The following is a 20092-nucleotide window of genomic DNA, read 5'->3' as shown; positions in this document are numbered from 1 at the left end:
TATGTTTTTCCTTCATTTTATCCGCCGTAATTCATGCGCCTACGAGTGCTCTATAAATTATTCGGCCGCCGTGAAACGTCTTCGTGGAATAATGCGACGTCGCACACTCCACCGAGATTAATGTCGATTCATGAAAAATGCGAATCTTTTTTCCCTACAACCGCGTTTGCTCTCGTTTTCCAACATTTTCTTCCCACCGGAATTGCGTTTTTGTCAAAAAAATGAAACAAGAAGTTGATCGAACGAACAGTCGGGAGGAAAGTCGCGCAATGTCTCAAATCATTTCTTATTCTCGATTCTCATTCGGCGTGATCCAAAGTGACATCGAGTCGTGCAGAAGAAAGAGGATTATCCGAGAAAGGAAAGAGGGAGGCAAAAGCGGACGTGATCGCCCGGAGCGTGTACAAGAGAGCGAGAGAGAAAGAACTCTGGGTGAGCCGAGTTATCCGCGCCTCATCCTCGCTCCGTGTGTCGTATACCTGATGCTCCGGAGTACTATATTACTCGCTTCGAAAAGGCGGTCGACCTTCCTGGGGGCCTTGCTACACGATTCGAACCTAAAAACATCGGCTCCCTTTCCCCCCTTTTCGTTCTTCTCCTGCTTCTCGTTACGAGCTCTTTCGCGGGCTTCTTACCTTACTAGCAAAGAAGAATCGAGCCTGTGACTTTACCTTTGCTCCGTAAGACTCTCCCTTTTCCTTTTTCTCTCGTTTTCAAACTCGCCGCTCGTTCGGTCTTCGTCCCGATGACAGCGGAAGAGCTCGAGACAAACGAAACGGTCCAACAACGGAGAGCACCGAGCTTATCCCTCACGCCGGTAAAAAATTCAACGTTTTTTTTTCCCATTTTCGTTCTGTTCGATTCGTCTTTAAAATCTTTTTTTCGTACAAATACGGAAAAGCTCTGATAAACATTCGTTCGAGGGGCCTCCGAGGCGGCGTAATTCCATCGAAATGTCCGAGTTATTTGATTAATCGTCGTAATCCGGTGACTCCCGCATCGCCCGTGTATGTAGGCCTCGTTCATTAATCGAAAGCAGCAATAGTGGGAAACGCGACAACATCGACGTACGTCTCTATTGCCAATGGAACGATCCGGCGAGGCGAAGACAATTACGACGACGGAAGGTTGAGTCGCGCGATGTTCGTGTCCCCTCTGTGCTCGCTCGCTCAAATCCGGAAGTGAAAAAACCAGCGCTCGCTTGAATCCCGACGTTGAAAGCTTCAATGGGATTCTCGAGAGAAGAGGCTTGCCTCGTGAAAAAGGATTTCCGAGAACCTAGAAAGGTTTCGGCTCCTAACGGAAATTCGACTTCCGCCGTTTCGGAGCGGACGTGTCGAAATGGTGAAAGAAAAAAGGTTCCGGTGGCTGGGATATCTTAACGTAACAGCGGTTGGGAGGAGCCGTGGAGCGAGTCTTTTAAGCCCGAATACAAATTGTTAGTTGTTTGAATTTCCCGCTTAAAGGGTATGGCGCCGCGTGGTTCAATCTCGACACCGTCGACGCACGGGAGCAAGAACCAGCGGCGTGTATCGTGTTCTCTCTCTCTCTCTTACGCGCGCGCACACACACGCGCGCGCGCACAAATGCACGTACTCAGGAAAGAGAAAGAGAGCGAGAGAAAACAATATCCATATACGAAGGAGGGAGAGAGAGGCCGCGAGACTGCGGAGCGAGAGGAAAGCTCAGGCTGGGAGAGAAACACGGTGGGTAATGTTTTCATTCAGCTCGGAAACTTCAATGATAGCATCCATCCATTCATAAAAAGCCCGCAGGCAAGAGCTCCGAGAGCATCGGGGTTCGTGCCAGCTCCGCTAGATGGCTACACTCTCGTCACCGGAATTTTCTCTCTCTCTCTCTTTCGTTTTGCTGCGGATCTCCCTGCGCGGCCCCGCACACCGCCGCTCGTTTTTCCTCCTACTCCGGCTCCGGTTCCCTCGTCACGGGGAGCAGCCACCACGTCCCGCTGTCGTACGAGAGACCCAGAACGCCGATTCAGTCGTTCGCCGGCAGCCGGTACGCGTGTATCGATTTTTTTCTTCGCCTTTCATTCAACCTTTCTCGTCTATCGGCCCGATTTTTTTATTCCATTGAACTCCGTGTGTGTGCGCGTGCCCCTTCGATTTTTTTTCTCTCTCTCTCTCTCTCTCGCTCTCGCACGAACAGACACGTATAAAAAATAGTGTGTTACGTATCGATCGGTAAACGTGATTCCTCCTCGATAAACTCTCGTTTTTGGTAGTTTGTTTGGTTTTTAACTTTGGCAATCGGCGAATCCATAAATGTGCAAGTTTGAACGAAAATTGCGAGTAACGCTCTACGAGTACGGCCTGCCATTGGAATATACCGAGGATATACGTACATTGTGGATGTGTGGATGACGTGATTGTGTGGATTTCGTGCTGCTCGTGCTCTCGTTGTTTCGACGAGAGATATTTAAAAAGGCGTGCAACGATTTAAAAAGCTGATTCGCCAAGAGCAGCGAGGAGAGCCTACGATTCCAGGATTTATAATTATAATAAGTCCGACTTGTTGTCGGGATCTTAAGGCGTGCGTGAAACTCGGTTCGAAGGAGGAATCTCCTCGGGGCAGTGCTGGATACGGACGCGAAGACTGCCGTGGGAAGACGACGTCCTACGGGTAGGCCCTGCTTCTTCCATTCTCCGATCGTTTTTAAAACTTTTCTTTCTTCTCTCCTACAGACGATAACTTTCCTTCTTTTGCTCCGCGTATAGCCAACGAGGAGAAAAAACATTGAAATTCCGTGCGTGTTTAGAGCGGAATGATCTTAACGGGCGATTACGACGGACCGAGAAATCCCCACGCACGTGCCCGGAGGTCATCGGACCATTTATATTTCCGTATATGTTTTATTATTTCTTATTTCTCTACGGTTTGGCCAACGATGCCCCTGAAATGTGGGCCAAGTGTCGAGACCTTTTGCCGCGTCCTTCGATTCGCCGTTTTACTTATATTTTTTAAATCGTTTCGTTCGTACCTATTATCAAGCGCATGCGCGCACCGTTGCAGCGCTCGATAGCAGCAAACGCATTTTTCAGACTTCGAACAAACGATTTTTGTCAAATAATCGTTAAGCGTACACGGATCACTGACATTGACATTTTAATGCGGAATATCGCGTCTGAAATAATGCATTTTTCTCTCAATTTCATTTGATACGACGAAGAAAATTCTTTACCGCGGTATTTTCTTTATAAATAATGCAGAGCTGTGCGCGAACGCGGATCGAACGCGGGTCCAAGGATGCAGGGCTCCGATGCTTCCAACTATTTTCTTATTATATTTTCAAGCACGAGCGGGCAATGGTTAGGCGAAGCGTGCGATGTGCCTTCAAAGGAAGAAGGCTAAAGTGGCGCAGGGCGAGGATTATACTCGCGTTCATTCGTACAGATCGCTGCGCCTCGTCCTCGATAAAATCATATCAAAGACAAATTTACGAAGGTTTCCCATCATTTATACTCGACGGCATGATGAAACGACGTTAGAATAATGAAAAAAAAAGAACGATTAAAATGAAATAACGAGCGAACTGCAACGACGCTGCAGCGATGGAGAATAAATTCAACGAATTCGAATCTCCGGTGCATGGATCCGTTTGGCCCGCACGCCCGTGGCCCAGTGTGTTGTACCCACGCTACATTCGCGAGTATACAACAATATCGCTTACAGAATTTTCGCAATTTATCGTCGACCGCTTGGTATTATATTAGCAAAAAATGCTCTGACCTGTGGCAATCGGTCGACGATAGTCGTCGACGCTCCATCGCGAAACGAGAGAGGCGTTTCGTCGCGCATTACGCGCGTGTATATTCGAGCGACCACTTCCCTCTTAACTTTTCTCCTCGCCTCTCCCAATGCGCCCACACACCGTGGCCCCGAACCTCAACGATTTACTTGCATTTGCCCCCCGAGAGCCTCCAATCCTGGACACGTTCGCTAAGCCCGAATTGGGCTCAGCGGTTTCCATAGGTGATCCAGCATTCGGAACGAAAGTAAAAAACAGAAGCGTTTCTGAGACCCCGGCACTGCAGACGTTTTATCGAGATGAATCTTGCACTTTTCTCGCGATAAGCACAACTCGAATGAATTCTTTGGCTCGAAGAAAAATATCGATCTACGTAGCCCGAGATACGGATTGTGGATCGAGCAGATAACGCCCCGGTGGCGAATAAACGATCCGAGTATCTCTCGTTGAGCACAGTTTCGACCTTGGTCATTAATCAGACATATAATGGGCGATACACACCTCTGCGTATCTCCGTCGTCATACGGGACGCTTGCACGAACGGGATGCAATGTACGCACGTAGGCTCTCTCCTTTGAAGATTAATCTCGCGCTTGTCCAACAAAAAAGAAGGGTGTGTCTCGCCGTTTCATTCGAGATTCTAATTCTTCGTCTCTCTCTTCTTCGCGTGTGTTGGCGCGACGAGCGAACGCGCGAGAAAGAAGGCGCGTTGCCGATGGACCCGTGGCGACTGCCCACGTATTTTTCATTTCCGCATCTTTGACCACTTCGTAGCGAGGTTATGTAAAATTAAGGGGATTCCAATATTCCGCATGTTATCGTACCAACTCCCACACTCGAAAGGCTCTCGCTCGGCCTCTTCGCGATGACGATAAACAATTAGCGGCACGATTTCACTCTCCATCTTAAAGGAACTTTTGTCATTGATTATTTGGAAGAAAATTTTCCTCGATAAACGCTGCCAACGAGCGAACATTCGCTGCAGTCGTTCGAGCCACCGCAGCGTCCTAGGTTCCTCGCAGAGCTGTGGGCGCTACGCGTCTCTCCGATCGCCCACTCGCCCTCGCCCACGCTTCGCAGCGAAGACGACGACGGAGACGACGACGGCGACGACGACGACGACGACGACGACGAAGCGGCACCGGTGCGCGAGAAAGCCTACTTTCATCCGTGCTTTCCTCTCGCCGCACTCCCTTCAGCCGTCGCTCTTTCTTGCCCTCCGGCAAAATAAAAAATCCGTCGACTCGCGTCGTCCTCGTGCGCTCGTCTTTGTAAGATTCACGCGAGAAATATTCCTTTTTTACTTCTTCTTCTTCTTCCTCCTCACCAACGACTCACTCGCGGTTGCGTGGGGTTTTTAAGATTATAAACTTATTCATGTACCCACTGCTGTTTCTATCTCTCGCGACTCTTTCTTCAATGGGACTGACGGAGAGAGGCTGCTCGCCTTCGGGAGTGCCCAAGAATTTCTACAGTCGCGCACTTGTCTCCCACGGAGAACTCTCTCGCTAGATGCGCGTGTTTAACGTTCCCATTTTTTCACCTGCGTACTTCGTCGCGTTTCGCGCGATACTCGCTTTTTTCTATTGCCACATCGAACGAACCTCGCTCGATCGGCATCTCGCCGCTGACACCGTTCGTACCCAACGATATTTATCTTTTTATTTAACAAAACACAATATTTATCCGTCGTCTTGAGTTACCGAAAGGAAATACTCGTTGAAAATATGAATCGAAATGATGGAAAAAGCCATGAAAAAGCCACGAGCGTCTCGAAACCGCTTTCGTTTGCGAGAGTCGAAAGATTTTTGGTAGCGTTCCGGTCACCGCGGTTGATCGAGGATTATTTGAAAACAGAAGAAACGAAAAACTCGTGCGAATCGAACGTGATAAGTATTTAACCACAAGCATCTGGAAGCGCTGTTGATTTGGGGGAGAAAATAAGATTTTTCGAGCTTAATTTGAGAGAATGTTGAGCCCGAAGGAAGAAAAGATAGGATGTGGCACGAGGAAGAAGCAGAAGAAGCGACGGTGAAGATTCTTTTGAGCGCAGTATACAGCGTTCGATCACTTACCTGTGCGGTGGTGCTTTCCGTGCAGAGTCCGCCGAAAAGTACAATGCGAGTAAGGCGAGTCCCCGGAACCGAGGACCCGGAGAAGTGAAAGAAGGGAGATAAAGGTGCGTTACAGATATGCCTTGAGCGGGAGAGCGAGAGAGAGAGAGAGGAAGAAATTGTGGTTCTCCGATCGGCACCATCTGTCGGTCCCCACGAGCTCTTTCTTTCTCTTTCCTTGGCTCTCTTTCTCTGGCAAAAGAGCAACGGAGCCAGGCAGAGAGAATTGAAAGGTCTCACTCTCTCGTACTCTCGCGACGCCTTTCCTCGCTCGCATCTGCCCGAATTCCCGAGAAGTCTCATTCACGGACCGAGAACTAAACGCTCCGGTGCACGCCGCCCGGATACTCGTGACTTTACCTGCTGCTACGAGCTCTCCTTCCTCTTCTCTCTCTCTCTCTCCTCGGCTTCATTCTCATTTCGTTTTGGATCCCTTCGGTTTCGTCGCGAGAAAAAGAAGAAAAAACAACACAAGAAGAAACGAAAAATCACCATTGCCCTCCTCGGTTTAGCTCGAAAATTCACGAAATTCAAAAAAGAGGCTTCTACCTGCCGATCCAACTGCGTCGAACGAACCCCCGAAAATGTCAAATTCTTGTCAACCTTTCGGAATCGCAGTCGTTTCGGTCGTTTTATTCTCCATTTTCCAAGCAATTTATACTTGTGTTTTGTTCGTATTTTTTCAATTCCACGACAAAAATCGTCACGTATCGTTCCGTTCATTCGCGTAAGCAGATCCGTGCTGTGCGGCGCGTGGTTACTTTGAGTGTGCGTAAGCGCGTGTTTCTGGCAAGGGGCGACCAGCGTACTGATATGTTTCGAACGAAAATAGAGTGAAGCGTGGTAATGATAGATGGCGAGAAAAGTATTGAAAAGTTTGTCAGGCAAATTATCGGGAGTAACATAAATTTGAATTAACGATGAGCAACGAAGAAAGAGAGTCGAATAAATGCGATTTGACGAATGTTTTGAAATTGCAATGTTGCAGGTGGGGATGAAGCGCGCGTTGCGAGGGCGGGAAGCGGCCGCGGAGAATCCTCCTTTGCTAATGGAACGCCGTCGTCAAGAGGATTACCTCCTCGGGCGGGCTGGGCAGTGCGACAGACCACGGGATTATCCTCAACACCGTTGTTACCATCGGCAGGACCGAGAGGATCGCCGACTCACGGAGGGCCAAACAGTGACCTCGCGATCGTTGAAAACTCATCATTGTCAAATTCCACGACGAGTAATAACGCGCTTGGTGGACAATGGGAGTCGCGTATCGGTGTGTCGCCGGGTTCAGCAGCGAGTTCATCGGTTAATTCACACCAGCAACAGCAGCAGCAGCAGCAGCAGCAGCGTAACGGAAGTTTCGTACGGAATAATTCGGCAGCGAGTCCATTGGCGGGTTCAGGAACGTTGCATCAGCAGCAGGAGGTGGCATCGGGAAGTAGAAATCGGGCGAACAAACATTTCCAAGCGGACGTTGATCTCATCGACACGAGGATCATCAACGAGCAACCAAATCGTTGGCACGAGCGTCTCGAATTGAGAGGCGAGGTACTTTCGATGTCGCAAAATGCGTTTACGCCGCCGTCGCGGCCGCCCTCATCGGCATCGGCCTCCTCTTCCTCCTCCTCGATAACGAGCGGGAACAATTTACCGCGTGTACACGCATCGGGAAAAATCTCGTACGGCGGTGGTCACGATCACACGAGACCATTGCCACCTCCTAGATTGGCCGAGTCAACGGCGATAACGACGATATCCTCATCGCCGAGTTTAACGATTGCACCGTTGACGGCGCCACTCGCACCACTCTCCGCGAACGCAAGTTTCAGGAGCAACAACTCCCGAAATTCCACAATCGGCGGTACCGCCGGTACCGCTACTACTAGTAATAATAATAGTAATAATAATAACAACAACAACAATAATAATAATAATAACGTTAGCAGCCACAACAACATCAACAACAACAACAACAACAGTAATAATAGTAGTAATAATAATATAAATAACAATAACGGTACGAGTAACGCTCGGCAAATCCAGTTGAGCGTCGTTTCTTCACCGATCAACTCGAGCCGCGTACCCGCTACGAGAGCGAACAACCTCGGTGAAGTGACCCTCACCGTTCCAAGGCCCGAGCTCGAAAGGGTCGTTAACGAATACGTCGAAACGCCCTTTCGTCAAGGAAATTCACCGACGACGTGTCCCGTCGTCGGTAATCCTGTCGCTTCTAACCAAAAGTGCCTCAAAAACGAGAGGAGGCTGCACCACCACCAGCATCATCATCATCATCATCATCACCATCATCATCATCGACACAATCATCAACATCATCATAACGAGGGCGAGCAACACTCACAGGAGGAGCAGCAACAGTTGCAGCAACAGAATCAACAAGAAAGAACAGGCGGCGTCGGCGGCGTCGCCGCGGAGGTGCTCCCGGATTTGCGAGGAAAAAGCCCCACGAGTACAACCGGCGGTGGCGGCGTCGGCGGCGTCGGGATCGTAACCGCGCAGGCCCGTAATCGAGACAACGGGGCGAGGCGTCAACAGAGTCATTTGTTGCAGTCGTCGTTGTCGGTAACGAGTTCAGCCGGGACTGTGACGAAGCAACCAGTCTCATTCACGAAGGAACCCTCGAGCGTACTCGGCTCCAGCTCAATCGGCGCGATCGGGGGTCGTTTGAACGACCCTAATCTATCGATAATGTGCGATTTTTGCGGTAGATGCCGTTGCGAATCGTGCCGCGAACCTCCGCCCTTACCGAGCCGCTGGTTGTGCGACAATTCGTGTTTTTGCTCCGCCGAAACCGCCCTCGATTACGCTTCCTGTTTGTGCTGTGTAAAAGGGCTTTTCTATCATTGTGCCGACAGCGGAAGCGGCACCGACTCCGAAGCCGGTGGCAACTGCGCCGACGAACCTTGCTCCTGCACCGGCCCTCGCAGGACCGCCAGGTGGGCCTGTTTAGGCGCTCTCACTCTCGTTTTGCCCTGTTTACTTTGCTACTGGCCGCTCAAGGGTTGCGTCACTTTGTGCGAAGCCTGCTACGTCAGACACGCTTCCCAGGGCTGCCGTTGCGACCCCAATGCCCACGGACGACATCACAATCCTGGCCCGCAGAGCGTCGTTTCCAGGGACTCGAGGGACCCCGAAAAGAGACTCCTCGATCCCGTTACTCCGGAACTCTGAGACAACGAGGAGCGCCCGCCGGTACGGGACAAAAAGAGAAAATCACGCGTCAAGAAGGACCCTGAGACCGTCGTCATCACTTGAATCCGAGCGTCCTCTCGCTTCTTTTCATTTCCTTTTATCATTTTTTTCCTTCTCTTCGCCCCGCTCGATGCTCCACCGAATAACTAAAATCATCGATTTCTTCCATCATCGAGACGGTTATGTGCGCCTTGGTAATATCGAGTGTTTCGCCTTCCTTGGGAAATAACGAAAAACGTTCAAAGCCTCCGAAGCAGAAGAGGCCGAGTGTTATTCTTCTGCTCAGAATTATCGCGCGAATAGAAAACGATTGAAATACAATTAAAATATTAACGCACGAGAAAACACGAAACGCCGAGTGCCGCATTAGTACAACAGTTGCATTTAAGACGTTGGACGATGACGACGACGACGACGACGACGACGACGATAATGATGACAGTGACCATTTACGACCAAGACTGTTACGACAAAGATGGCGATAATTATACGATTATTGTTACTCCGATTGCGCCAATCACAATTATTATGAATTATATATTTCTCGATGATGATCTTGATGATGATGATGACGATGGCGATTATGATTGTAATTACGATTACGTTGATGTTCAACGATCACAATTTTCGTGCTGACATATGATTTTTACGAAGATCAAACAAAACTCGATCATTATTATCGCTCCGATAATGAAGATATTCATTTTACAAAAACAATGTCATTCACGACGATGATGACATTTATTTCGAAAAGGGCAGAGTGAAAATGTTGAATGTTTAAAGAATATGTAATGCCGAACCGGAAGTGTTTTTATTTATTATTCTACACGCGAGCTCGCGCATCATTTGTACGGAAAAATAAGAAAAAATACTGCGCTCGCTCCTACACACACACACACACACACACGCACACAAACAATTTCATACACGAGACGCACGAAAAATTATCGTGTACTCGGATATAAACGTTCAAAAGGACACGAAGCTTCGCGCAGAAAACGTTGAACGACAACAAAACACACGTGTATTGTGACGACCACTGAACAATACGAGAGGAAACAGAAAAAGAAAAAACACTTACACGTAGATAGCTCTATATATTATAAATATATAAATACTATATAAAGCAGAAACTAAATATATATTGTATATTACATTTGTATAAAGAACAAAACTTTTCTACAGTTAATTTATTCGTGGGCGTATCGCGCGAGTACACATGGGCACAGAACAAGACGAGTTTGTAATTAAAACAAAACAGAAAAAATAATAATAATAATAATAGTAATAATAATAACGACAAAGGAAGAAAAAACAGCGAATGGCTACTCAAGGTTGGATCAAGTTTGAAGATGAGAAACATATGATGTGTTTTGTTTTTTTTTCCTCGTTTGTTCGTTCAAAGTGACAGACACGCGGAGTGAAGAAAAAACGAAACGAATGAAAAATCTCGTTGCTGGATGGGGGGATCGTTCCTAGGGACTTGGGGATCGTATGTTTGTTCGTTCATAAACGGAGAAACAATAATATTTGTACGTTTGTATGGCAGAAAGTACATGCATATTTGTGCTTTCATGGATATTTTCTTTTTTCTCTTCGAAATTGACACATGCTGAGAAATTTTTCGAAAAAATCAGACACGCGATTAACACAGCTGTAACTGACGAATTTCTACTTTTTGTTCATCGATTTTCCTATGACGTTGAAGCTTGCAACGTTCGAGACCAACGAAATGATGTAAAAAAACGCTTCAACAATTTCAGTAATTCTATAGTTTTGTTCCCTACCGAATTTACAATTCGTAGTTTTTCAACCTACATTAATTAATTATGTGACATGAAAAATTGGTGAATTACGAGAATTTTTTTCGTTAAATTCGTTGTACTCGAACGTTGCAAGCTTCGGCTTCGTATTTTCCTCACATTCGCACCTCGAACAGTCCAAGGAACGAGTAACAGAGAACGAGAGAGAGAGAGAGAGAGAGAAATGTAAATGTGAGAAAAGAGTGTCAAATCAGTCGAGATTTTCGTAACGTTCGAACGAAACGAGTTTTGGTGGTAAATCCTCTTGTTTTTTCTTCAAATTTCAGCAAAATTCAGACTCGACAAAAAAAAACGAGATAAAACTAAAAACAATTCCCGGCGAATGATTCTTACGTTTGCAGTTTCAAATAAATCGCAAAAAAAATAATGACTCGGTGATAAGTGAGGAGACGGGAAGAGATTTTTAACAAAAACGTTATGAAATTAGGAAGAAAAAGATTTGCAGAAAAGAACGCGTTGGAAATGGGAAAGAGAAGGGGGGGGGGGGAGAGAGAGAGAGAGCGTCGAATGTTTTGACTTTATTAATTTTCTTTCCAGTATTATCTAGTCTTGTGAACGTTTTGTCAACGTGGATAACGATATAGACTTTTCCGAGGTGACCGAAAGATTTTTCGGGAGGGTGAAAAAATGAAAAATAAGAAAAAAAGAAAAAAAAAGGAACGCGTGCGGTCGGCACATTACACTAGCCACGTGAAAAAATGAAGAAAAAATGGAGAAAAAGAAAACAAAAAAAGTAATTAGAGACGGAGATGAAGAAACACGAAAACGAGCCCATGCAAGCTTAGAGAGCGTTAGTTTTCTTTTTACACATCGTAATCGCCATTCTATAATGTTGTATAAAGTGAGAAACGAGGTATCCAATTTGCGTGTATGCGTGCGTGAGTGTACAAGTCGTGATAAAAGGATGTGAAAATGTGTGTCCTCGAGAAGGAGAATAAGAAGATAGATGGGGCGAGAGGGAGAGAGCGAAAGAGCGAGCGCGAGAAAGAAAAAAAATCCCATTCTAACCGTATTCGAACTTCTTACGATTTATTATTCTCTAATAAACATATTTAAAAGAAGAACGAAGGTTGAAGATGAAAATGTAAAAGTAAAATGAAGAAAAGAAAAGAATACTGGCGAATTTATATATTTGACTCTCATTCGTATCGAGTGCCCTTACTACGTATTTATAAACGTTCTAATTTAATAAATTATTCGCAACTAGGAGACTTTAATCGGGCCTCTGACGAACTCAAAGGACTGAGAACTGAGAAGCGTAGAAGGGAGAAAAAGGCGAGAGAGAATGAAAGAGAGAAAAGCGAGCGGACGAAAAGTTTGTTTTCCTTTTGTTTTCGCTTCGACGGGGGAGCTCGAGCGAAGGGATAACGAGCCGAACAATGTTTAACATCGTTTTCCAACAATTTTTGAGTCTCACAACTTCGCATAAAAATAACAACAACGACGTTGAGTTACGAAGAAAATAAATAAATACATTTTTCTCCCGCCTCTCAATCTCTCTTTCTCTTTTTTCATTTCTACGTTTCCGCTTCCCCTGCTTGCTCCTGCGAGGGCACAGAGCAATATGTATATGTATACACACGTCCGTGTATACGTATATTATATAGATATCAAAGCGAAGGGGACAATGTCGAGAGTTTATATAGACGCGCCTCGTAACTCGCTCGCATGTTTTATAAACGAAAATAAAAATGCGGAGAACAAAAACACACGCGCACACACACACACAGACACACACACACACACACACACACACGAACACAGCAACGTTAAGGAAATATGAAAAAAAGAAAAGAAGAAAAAAACAATAATATACAAAAGCTCGCGTAAACAAACGACAAAGAAAAAGTAAAACAATACTATACTCCGCGTGCGCGAGTACACTCGTTAATGTGTAAAGTTACGTACACTAAATAGATAGCGAGAATGAGAGAGAGAATGAGAGAATGTCCAAGAGAAAGAGAATTTAAATGTAACGAGATAATCCTCTTCTTTGTGAATATTTAAAAGAAAAACAAAAAAAATAAACAAAAAAAAAATGCCGGGACGTTTCCTCATCGCGAATCCGAATTGTGTACGCGCGAAGGTGTACGGCACCAAACATTTGTGTACTCGAGGAACATCGCCCCAAATGCCTGCGTGGATTGACGAGAAGCAATTCCCTCAAATTATAACGGGGGACCGAGCGAGAGAGTCGGAATAATCTGAAGAGACAAGCGCGCACCTCTTCGAAGGAACTAAACGACTAAATTAAACAAACAAAAGAAACTATCTATTCAAAAATAAATACGAACAAAACAACCAACCCCTTCACGTTTACGTTTAGCCTACACGCTCTGTATATGTCTTGTAAATAAATATTTGAAAAAATAGAACTCAACTGTTTTGCGTTTACTTTTCTCCTTATTTTCGTTTTCTTCATTTCGGTACGAAAATGACGTTTTCCTTCTTGCTGGATTTTCTATTCCTGAAATGTTCGCGTCGACGAAACGCGGGACGTCAACTTCGGTTCACTCGTACGAACGATTTAGGGAGCTAGAAAAAGGGAGATGATAGAAATCACACAGATTTGACGAGGACAGATGGTGGATCATGACCGATTAATGGATTTACGACTCGGTTTAACGTCCGCCCTTGTTGAGTAACAAACGGGTTGAAAAGGCCGAGGGGGCACCGAGGAGAGTGCACGGTGTCTCGGTTCCCATCGCTGCGCGACGACGTCGTGAATGAAATAATGCACGCGGAGACCCTCTCTCTTACGAGCATTAAGGGCGCGGGGGCCGCGAGTACCCAACGAGCCAGGGTTGTTGGACGATAGAGTTCGACTTGACTATAATTATCATCGTCGACGAGGTTCCCTTTCCCATGAGACTCGCTCCTATGAACAGAAGACTACGGCCGATGGGTGAAGAAACGAAAGAAACGAGCGCAAAATCTCCAAACAATAATCTGCTCCGAGTGCGAAAGAAGGAAAAATTTCACAGTTTCCTGCCGCGCTCGTAAAGCTTCTTGGAAGAAGAAGCGCGCTCTCGCCGCTGCTCCCGCGATAGGGAAAATTCAAAAATATAAATAACGTCAGACGTAATGAACGGAAAAAATAAGGTCGTCGAGCGAGTAATGAGAAGGAACAAACGAGATTGTTCGGAGCTCGTAAATACAGTGGACGCGAGAAGAAGAGGGAGAAGAGAGAGAGATGCGTTTGTGCGGTGCTCCGAAGCGAACGCGCTCGGGCCGGAGGTGGGGCTCCTATCGCGATATAATCCCGTATAGAGAGAGGAGAGCATGAGAGCGGATGTGACGTGGCGCGTCCATCCATAGAGTCGCTCCTCCGTGTAGAGGGAGCGCGAGAGCGTACCAACTGGCAACGCGCTCTTCGGATGGCGTTGCGCTATACGCGGCGGCAGCCGAACGGCTAAAAAAGAGCGACGCGTTTAGTGTAGCGATACGCCGTGCGGAGGGATTTCAACGCGGGTGCGAGAGAGCCAGTGAGGAGAACTTGACATTAGAGCGAACGGGTTCGAATAAACCAACGGCACACATACTTGCAGATACGCCTGTACAAAAGAGAGACTTTGCCGCGAGGAGCGAACAACGTTGCGATGTAAGCGGCCGAGAGTCAGCGTGGCGAGAGAGAGAGAGAGAGAGAGAGAGAAAGAGACTGGGACCACCGGAAATGCCAGTTAGGCGAGCGGGCCGCATCCGCTCGAGACGAAAATGGATCTAATGCTCGTTCCTGCACGCAGTCTCCCTTTTATAGAACGCGTGTTTATCGTCCTCGTCATCGCCTCTCGGTATACGCTGTGTGTGCGTGTGTGTGTACGAGAATCAAGTACCGCCGCCGCTCGCGGTTGCTCGAAGTACGAGGACGCGATGAAACGAGAGGGAGAAAGATCCAGTGAATGTCCACGAAATAAACTACTGGTATCGATCTCCTTCTTTCGATATTCGATTAGGAAAGCGATTAACCGAATCTCGAGAATTCCATATTAAAAAATTATTCAGGTGCGTCTGAATTGGAAATTTCGTTCCGCACCGATGAGAAAACTTGTGACAATTATTTCGAGCGTAAACGACACGATGAACGTCGAATTTCAGTATTTTCACATCGGTCAAAAAATATTGCGGCATAGCGAGACCGGAGAAGGGAATTTGTTGTGCTGTTGTTCGAACGAGTACGAGAGTGATTTCACAATGAAAATTAAATGAGAACTGCGAGAGAGAGGGAGGGGGGGGAGCGGGGGGCGGGAATAGATGTGAAAGATCCCGCGAGAGCGCTTTGGCAAGACAAAACCGGAGAATGATGGAACGAAGAGACGCTGTGATCGCGGTATTCGCGAGCGGCGATGGGTGTAGTGAACCACGCCGCGAGTATTCGCTCGATCTCTCTCGCGAAAAGGAGCGAGAGAAGGGAGAATGATCCGCCGCCCCGCGTGTACTATAACGTTATACAGGCGCACGGCTATGAAGTATATAGAAAAGCGAAGATCGAGCTCTCTTCGCGGAAGTTGGATTCCTCGAATGAGCGCTGCTGGCTCGGGAGTGAGCGAACGAGCGACGAGAAGGGTCGTCGCCGTCGTCGCCGTCGGCCTCGTCAACGACGCATACTTCAGACTCTCCGGCTTTTCACCAGTTACACCCTCCTTACCATCCTTTTCTCGCTTCCCTTCCTCTGCATTCGCGCCTCGTATTACGAGTATCCGCGTCCGCGACTTGAAAGCCAAAATATGACTCTGAGCTACGTGTATATAAACGAGACAAATAATATCCCTCGAAATACAGCATCTGGCTCATTAAACCGTTTCTGATTTCGACCTGAGCATCGACCGACTGCTCCGAGGAATAGCGATTTCTACCGAAATCTCGGAATCATAATCTCGTGAAAAATTTCATATTGTGGGGCTAAAAAACGATTGGAAGATACGGAAACTCGGATGGTGGCGTATTTGATGAACCGAAATGCGGAGAGGCGGCGAGTTTTCCCACGGAGAAAAGAAAGACAAGTTCCGTGCTGCATGTTGGCCGGTAAGTGGCCCCAACGTCAAGAGCGGAACGCATGATGCCGGGCCCACACGTTTCGTCGCATCCCACTCTTCCCTAATGCGGCCTTCGTCCTCGTCTCCCCCAGTCCAATCTCATAATTCTCACTATTTTCTCGTCCGCTCTCTCTCTCTCTCTCTCTCGGTGTTGCTCGTCCTCGCTTTCCCTGCATCTCGTGTCGAATCAATGCATAAAAAAAGGCCCACATACGAATGGAAGCGTGCACGAGTTTGAGGAGCGACTCGAGGCGAGAAGTGCGGCGCGAGTGGCCTACGCGCCGGAAGTCCTTCCACCTAGAGCCGTGGAATTCGACCTCCGTGAGGATCGTGCGGGTACACGTACAAAGTCGCACACATTTGCCCGCGCCGACTGCGAGCATTGTTCGAAGCCCTGGTCCGATTATTGTAACAGCATCGACGGAGGAGCGAGATATCCGAGGGAAAAAGCGAAACGTTTCAAAGCGATAGGCGAAAATAAAGAAAGACGAAAGAATGTTGTCGGGAGAGAAAAAAGTTGCGTTTTAAAGCCCGTCTCGGTGTTGACCCGTTTCGCTCGTACTGCTGGTGCTGCTGTTGCTGTTGCTGCTGGAACGTAGTGTAGTTATTAAGTAGCGGATGCGGCGGCCTAAGAATAAGAAGAAAGAAAAATAACCGCCTGGCCGCTCGGGTGTCACGTGACCGGAAATGGGGCCCCTCCCCGCACGCGCGCGCGCGCGCGCGCGTACACACACGCGCGTGAACGCACGCACGACTGACAAGCGGGCACACGAAGACACACACGTGGATCTATACTACGATGCGGCCCCTCCGCTTCTTTGCTCGTTCTTCTTGCTTAGCTCTCGCGCGTCGAGCACACGGGTACGACGAGATGGCCTTGTCTCGGTCAGTATCAAAATCTAGCTGGCGCTGCAACACACGAGCACCGCGCACACGTTCATCGATTCCCGTACACACGAGTGTGCGAGCCACTTGAATATTTCGAGCCGGCGATTCATTTTTTCCGATCGTACATCAAATAGCTCTTGTGGCTCCTCGAATCGTCTTTTATATCGCTTAGCATGGGGAAAAAAATGAATGCATTTTAATGAAATTCAAATCGTTCTCACTCCTCTCCCGTTACAATTACTTTTTCGTGCCCTTTTTTATTCTTGCCGTCTTTTCTCATTTCTCGTACTTTGACGATCCTGCAAATTCTCGCTCGATGTTTTCGCCTCGAAGCATGCGCTACGTTCTTTCTTTTCTCTCTCTCTCTCTCTCTTTCTCGTTTTATTCGCTCCCTCACTCGCCCGTTCGCTCGGACCGTCGCTCGCTCTTTTTCTCGTATAGTTCTATATTAAACCGAGCAAAGAAGCGAACGGTCGACCGATTGCGAAACAAGCGCTGATATTTTCGTGGCAGCAACAAGTAACTGCTTCCGGTCCAAAGCTGCTGCTGCTGCTGCTGCTGTTTCTGCTGCCGCGGATTTCCCCCTCTCCGCATCATCCCCCGCCGCTCCTCTCCGCTTTACCCCCTCGTGTAAGGAGAGCGCGACGTGCCGTCCCACACTGACTATGTAGCAATCCCCGACTGCTGTACACACAACCACCGTACTTTTCTCTCTCTCTCTCTCTCTCCCTCTCCGCGGTGCAGCCAAGTTGGACGTTCCCCGCGGCGCGCACCTATGCAATTCCTCGCGGGCTACCACACACCAGAGCCGGAAACACCCACGCGCGAAACCCGACTGCCCGCGCTTCTCCGCGCGCTCCCTGCATTCGCTTCGATCGTCTGCTAAAAATCCACCGATCCATGCATCTTCGTTTACCAGAAAACACAAAATGTACGAGGCCCAATTGTATTTTGTGCTTTTTATGGACGTTGAAAGACCGCGCGTGGCCCAATGCGGAAAATTTTTCTTCCCGAGAGCCTCATTTATCGAGGCGGATCCCCAGCTTATTTTGAATCGCCGAATCACACCAAAATCCTCGTGGAAATTTTGGAAAAGTGGAAGAAAGTAGTCCGGCTGCGTGAATGCGGTTGACGAGAGACAGAGAGCGAGAGGGAAAGAGGGAAAGAGCGAAAGGTTTGCCGAGCGCGCATAACGCACCGTGAGCGAGCACACACGCATATCGCATACGGGTCGTTCGAGTTTGTTCTAAGTTTATGCAACGGTCCGTGACGTCACGTGCGAACACGCCGTCTTCCAAGTTATTCGGTCTCGCTCCCCGCGATGACTCCGCCGCGCCGCTGCTCCATCTCCTCGGGGATCGCAGAGAGCTCTCGCGAATATTATGGACGAGAGTGAGGATGAGGCAGAATGGCAGAGAAGAGAGTTCGGGACGAGAAAAGCAACGCGAGAGAGCACGAACGATGCCACTTTCGTCGTGTTTACTTCCATTCGGCTGCGACTGACAAGCCAGCGGGCGAAAGGATATGCCCACACTTCGCGTCGTTCGAAATTAACTTTCATTCGTATCCGACAATAAAATGGCGAACAATTTGCAATAAATAAAACCTTCCCTATGTCCCGAATGAACGTAATTTGTATTGTTTTTCTAAGATTATCTTTGTCCAGTGTTCCTTTCGTATTCACTGATTCGACTGGCTCGTCGATCGTCAAAATGCCTAAATACGTGGTCCAATCGCGAAAGGATATTCGAATTGAAGACCGAGAGAAAAGGTGTCAATGACTCTTTCGATTTACGCGCATAACTGTCTATGTATTTATGCTAAACAGCGATTCCCGCGCACGCGGCTACCAAGAATAATTCGACGCTTCGCAAATCCAATCGGCCTTTGCAAATTAGAAACTTCACTTTGCACCTCCGTATTCGTGTCTGCGCGCGCGGGCTTCTTATGTATGTTAAAAAATATGCGTACCGCGCGAGCTCCTGCCTTCTATTTGGCTTAATACTTTTTTTTTCGCAAATTCATAGCACGTCGGAATAAAAATCAGCGAAATAGAATCTACGGTACGCGGTGAATTCGGACAAACAATGTCGTTGCCCGCAGCGGTAAGCCGCCGCCGACGCACCGCGACCGGAGAAAAGACGTTCCTCCGTTTTTTTATTTCTTCTTCGAGGCCCCTGCTTCGAGTCCCTCGCGATCCAGGTGCGCGCACGTGTGAAACCCGCTGCTCGCCTACGCTCTGGCTTTTTTCTCTCACTCGAATTTCAATCCGTCTCTCAAAGAGGACCGCGACGTTTCTCCAAAATTTAACTAAAATCAATAAAAATCGAAGGAATGTCATTATAATTTTAGCGAATCGAGTGGATTCCCAAAGTAGAGTTAAAGTCGATAACCACTGCGCAATGGAACGACACGAAAGTCGCTAATTACCGAAGTTACCGAAAATGGAGCTGCGTGGACGAGGAACGCAAGTGAGAAAAAACGCAAAGAAAGTTGGCGGATGTGCTCGAGCGGTGACCTTGCCGAGGTCCTCCGAACCTGGTGAGCCAAACGACGGTCCTCCGGTGCTCAGGCCAGAGCAACTAGCGAGTTTGGTCGCTCGCTTATTACGAATTTTTCTTGTCGTTTCGTTCCGACAGCATTCGAAGCAAAATCGCTTTCACTAAATGAGTAATATCGCGTCGAGGCGAAAGTTGAGTAATATGCAACAGGGGGAATGTGCAATTGGACGTACTGATACGATATAACGAGTGAAGAGGTTCGTCGAGAGATATGTATAGACTCGATTGATCAGGTGATACAGCAAAGGGAGCGAGAGAGAGCTTGAGTGTTCTCGTATCCGTCGGAGCGTCAGTATCTCGCTTCACCACATGCCGCGCTCGCGATCGTGCATTTTATCGAGAAAATGCGCTCCGTAAACATTATGGCAATATATTCACTTTGTAGAATAAATGTGGCTGGAAGGGAAAACAGGCGCGTAAAGAGGGTCATCTTCCGTATTAGAAAGAGGTCTTTCGTGCCTTTTCATTCTTCAACGAGGAGAGAATCTCTCTTTATCATACAAATATATAGACGGTTTTAATAATAAAAGATGGGGGGGTTCGTGCGCGCACAGGCCGCGATGGAGTCTCAAGCGGACGGTGCGAGTCTCGCGTTACCTCGCTGCACTCTCAAAAGTTATTCATCCGCGTTGTCAGCAGCGGCCGCGGCTCGGTGCGCGGTGTCTTTATGCCCGATCGGCAAATATTTCAAGCTATACCGACG

General features: G+C 47.8%; 1 protein-coding gene across 1 annotated transcript in view; it reads left to right on the top strand.

Annotated features, from left to right (window-relative positions):
• Positions 1–13282, top strand: part of LOC122407989 (probable serine/threonine-protein kinase DDB_G0272282) — a 34425-nt gene extending 21143 nt beyond the window's left edge. The window contains exon 3 of the mRNA XM_043414479.1: positions 6869–13282. Within this exon, the coding sequence (XP_043270414.1) occupies positions 6869–9063 (2195 nt within the window). The 3' untranslated portion in view covers positions 9064–13282. The remainder of the gene's footprint in view (positions 1–6868) is intronic.
• Positions 13283–20092: the final 6810 nt, after the last annotated feature.

Source organism: Venturia canescens, chromosome 3 (assembly GCF_019457755.1).
Source record: "Venturia canescens isolate UGA chromosome 3, ASM1945775v1, whole genome shotgun sequence".
Classification (NCBI taxonomy): Eukaryota; Metazoa; Arthropoda; class Insecta; order Hymenoptera; family Ichneumonidae; genus Venturia; species Venturia canescens.
The sequence above is the reverse complement of the archived record's forward strand: the minus strand, read 5'-3'. Positions and strand labels throughout refer to the sequence as shown.